The 4456-nt window shown below is 38.4% G+C and overlaps 1 protein-coding gene across 1 annotated transcript; it reads right to left on the bottom strand.

Moving 5' to 3' along the window:
• Positions 1 to 297: 297 nt before the first annotated feature.
• On the bottom strand, positions 298 to 3944 carry LOC131057861 (pentatricopeptide repeat-containing protein At3g26782, mitochondrial-like). Its single transcript, XM_057992001.2, has 2 exons — positions 588 to 3944; positions 298 to 481 (listed from the first exon to the last, which is right to left on the bottom strand). The coding sequence occupies exon 1, from the start codon at positions 3496 to 3498 to the stop codon at positions 670 to 672; it is 2829 nt and encodes a 942-aa protein (XP_057847984.2). The 5' UTR covers positions 3499 to 3944; the 3' UTR covers positions 298 to 481; positions 588 to 669.
• Between the last annotated feature and the right edge of the window lie 512 nt (positions 3945 to 4456).

Genomic DNA, 4456 nt, shown 5'->3' with positions numbered 1-4456 from the left:
TTTTATTTTTTATGTTATATATTTATAAATTAATAAAAACTGACACACATATTCATCAAGTTAAAATTAAACTTTTTTTTAATAAATTTTGTTAAGGCTGTAGAGATAGTCCACAAGACGGTCAATGAACATCCCTTGCACAAAGCAGGCATCACCAGAATTGATATGAAATGGGGAAATCTCTTAAGATGCATGAAATGGGGAAATCTCTTAAGATGCAAGAATTGGTATTCTACAACCTTAAACACCACAGAACCCACATTGACAAATATCATTTTTCATATATAATTTGGTACATATTTTTTGGGTTCATGAGCTAGCCCTCTCGGCTAAAAAAGTAACTAAATTAATCCAAACAGAAAGTCCTAGCCCAACATAGGGCTAATTGTAAAAGCCCTTCTCTTTTATTTTACATTCTTCCACCTCCACCTCCACCTCCACCTCCACCTCCAGTTGTTTGGTCCAGCTATGTCCAGGCTTCCTGAAATAATCAGCTTGATGTCATGATTCCTTTTACAAACACCTTACCAGTTTATCTAGGGACTCATCCATTATATAGATGTTCCTATATGAGTATAAAAACTTACTTCGGTGCAATCCCACTGCAAACTGGACGTCATGCACTTTGCTATGGTGCAATCCCATGTTTATAAGTTGCTTCACCTGATATCACCAATAATCTCCACAAGAACACTGTCCATGTTTAAAATGATGGAAACGGTTCATGTCTCTCACAACAATTTCTCTTGCAACAATCTTGGATATAAACTTTGATGCAGTGTGACAGTCACGACATACTCGAAGGTTCTTCACAACTCTAATAGTTGTTCCAGGGGAAGTGTTTAACAACCCAAATGCAATTGCCAACTTCTCACTATGGTGGCAAATGAGTATTTCCTTCTCTTCTTCCACCAGATCATGCAATACAGGTATTGTATTTGGAACATAACCTGCTGCCTTCATCTCACAAGATAAACTCTCCAACTTTGCATAGATCTCCTGTGTTTGTGGATGTGATCTGTCTCCTACAAAAAATGTGTGTACCATTTTATGAATTTCTATCCAACTACATCCAGGTTTTTTCTTAATTCCTCTGTCTTTCATCAATTTCCTTACCTTTTGAATGTCACGCCACCTGCCCACTTCTGCATAAATGTTTGACAGAAGAACATAAGGTGCCTCTCTTTTAGATTCCAACTCAAAAAGGTGTGTTGCCACAAATTCTCCTAACTTCACATTTTTATGTGATCTGCAACCAGCAATCAGACACATCCAAACAACCAAATCAGGTTTTATTGGCATTTTGATGATAAAGTTTAGGGTTTCATCAAGATAGCCAGCACGGCCGAGAAGGTCAACCATGCAGACATAATGATTAATTGCTTGCATGTTCATGCCATTGAAATACTGGCAGCCATCATCCACTAGACCTGCATGACAGCATGCAAATAAAACACAAGTGAAGCTTACATGGTTAGGGTTGGTTCCAGAGTGCTTCATTAGTTCAAACAATTTGATGGCTTCCTTGCTATAACCATGCATTGCATATCCTGCAATCATAGCATTCCATGCGGCCACATCTGGATTTTGCATTTTATCAAACAAATCACGTGCCTTTTGTATGCTTCCACATTTTGCATACATGTCTATCAAGGCAGTCACAATTATAACATCTGAAAGAACTCTTTGTTCAATTATTTTTTGATGGATTTCCTTACCCTGTTCCAGAATTCCATGTTTAGCACAAGCTGGCAAGATACTAGCAAATGTTGAGGAGTTTGGATTTACACCAGCCAATTGCATTTCTCTAAACATTTCCAAGGCCTTATCAACAAGCCCATTTTGTACATATCCACCAATGATTACAGTCCATGAGATAACATCACATTGAGGCATTTTTTCGAAAAGCCTCAAAGCCTCATCAAGATTACCGTTTTGTGCATATCCTGTAATGATTGCAGTCCAAGAAACCACATTCGCATTTTCCATTTTGTCAAACAATTTGCGTGCCTTCTGTATGCTTCCACATTTCACATACATGTCTATTAGGGCTGTCACAACTACACTATCTGACAAAAAACCTCTCTCAGTTATTTTGTGGTGGATTTCCATACCCTGTTCCAAAGCTCCCATTTTGGTACACGTTGGGAGGATCCTAGCGAAGGTTGAAGAGTCTGCCCTCACACCTGCCAATTGCATTTGCTTGAACATCCCCAAGGCTTTTTCAACCAGCCCATTTTGAGCATATCCAGCAATGATAGCAGTCCACGAGACCACATTGCGCTGAGCCATATTGTCAAACAACTTGTGAGCATCCTGTATGCTTCCACATTTTGAATACATGTCAATGAGAGCAGTTCCAACTACAACATCTAACAGAAAACCGTTCTCAATTATTTTTCGATGGATTTCCATAATATGTTCCAAAGCACATATTTTGCCACATGATGGCAGGATGCTGGCAAATGTTACCGAGTTCGGATTCACACCTGCCAACTGCATTTGCTTAAAAGTCTGCAAGGCTTTGTTAGCAAGCCTGTTTTGCGCATATCCTACAATCAACACATTCCATGAGATCACATTTCGTTCAGATAATTTGTCAAATAATCCCTCTGCCTTCTCTATACTTCCACATTTCACATACATGTCTGTCAGGGCAGTCACAACTACTACATCCGACAACAGGCCGCTTTCTATTACACTTTTATGGATTTCCATGCCCTGTTCCAAAGCTCCCCTGTTGGCGCAGAGTGGAAGGATGCTAGCAAAGGTTGCCGAGTTGAGCTTTACACCTGCTAAGTCCATACACTTTAAAATCTCCAAGGCTTTGTCAAAGAACCCATTTTGTGTATACCCAGCTATGATTGTAGACCATGAGACCACATCTCGCTGGGGCATTTGGTCAAACAGTGCCCGCGCGGCATCCACACTTCCACATTTCCCGTACACGTCTATAAGGGTATTCATCACAAAGATATTGGATTGAAATCCGCATCTAATAGTTTTCCCATGGACCTGCAAACCATGTTTTACAGATGCCATTTTGGCACATACAGTGAGAATAATGCAGTAGGTGAACTGATCCAGACGAACACCTGTTCGTTGCATTTGGTGAAACAATACCAATGCCTGCCGAGGAAATCCATGTCTTCTGTAAGCTGCAAGTATCACATTCCATGTGAAGATGTCTCGTTCAGTCAAGTGATCAAACACTTGGCGAGCATTAACCAAACTTCCGCATCTGTCATACATGCTGATAAGCCTATTTTGCAAAAAAGTGTCTGTGGCAAATGTAAATCCCCTGTCGTTGATGTGGGAGTGGATTTGTTTGCCCTCTGAAAGCGCATTCTTATCAATGCAGGTCTGCAATAGTTGAAGATATGTACCAGAGTTTACAGAAGGTTTGTGGGTGTTAAGTAGAATGTGCATTGCCTCCTTCAACCAACCATCTCTGCATAACGCTCTCAGATTTTGATTGAGATGGGTAACAGATGACATTGTAGAACTCAAGCTTGGAGAATATCAGTATTAGTAATCCCTTCGTCAATTTGAAACTAAAAGAAAATGGCACAGTTTGTAAGCATTCTGAGAAAGTTGCTGCTGATGATGAAAAGGGAAGAGCCATAACTTACAGAGCAATCTTTTTACTTCTGCTATCCAAGTTATGAAACCTCGCCTCAAACACAAGATTAAATTTGCAGAATTTATGCTGTTAAAAGTGCTTAAATCAAGCCTATTGCTGCTCCAGATAACATTCATTGTTTTTTTTACATTACGAACTTATTCTCCCGAATCTGCGAATATGAATTCTGTAAAAGAGCAGACTTTGAAGCTTTGAATAGATGGCTTCACCCCCTGTAAGGAATACTAGGTACCGGCACGCTGTAAAAACCCAAGTTCATTCAAGGCGTCCGCATGGAACGAATGAATTAATTTTAATGACGTCTGCGAGCTGACTAAGGGATTAAGGAAAAACTTCCGCCGAGATCTAGCGGTTTAAGGGATTAAGAAAACAAAATTAATATTTTTTTTTTTAAATTGTCTTTTTTTTAATTATGAATCTTGAGTAAATAAAAAAATTTTAAAATCTTTTTAAAAAAAAAAATGGAAAAAAGATTCATTCAAACTATCTACTTTTTAGTCATAATTGAAGTGATCATGGATATTTTCATATCAAACTCTTTGATGAAATGTCATTCACTTTCACCTTTATTTATGAAGTATTATATTTAGGAAGTTTTACTTTGAAGACACAAAAATGTTTAAGTGTCTCCAAGGTAAGACTTGCTAAATATAATGCTACATAGACATGGAGTTTAAGTGTCTCCAAGGTAAGACTTGCTAAATATAATGCTACATAGACATGGCTTACCTTGCTAAATATAATGCTTCATAGACATTGTCGTGTCTATGGAACATTATATTCAACAAGTCTTACCTTAGAGACACTTTTAAC

This window comes from Cryptomeria japonica, chromosome 9 (genome assembly GCF_030272615.1).
Source record: "Cryptomeria japonica chromosome 9, Sugi_1.0, whole genome shotgun sequence".
In the NCBI taxonomy this organism is placed as follows: Eukaryota; Viridiplantae; Streptophyta; class Pinopsida; order Cupressales; family Cupressaceae; genus Cryptomeria; species Cryptomeria japonica.
The sequence above is the reverse complement of the archived record's forward strand: the minus strand, read 5'-3'. Positions and strand labels throughout refer to the sequence as shown.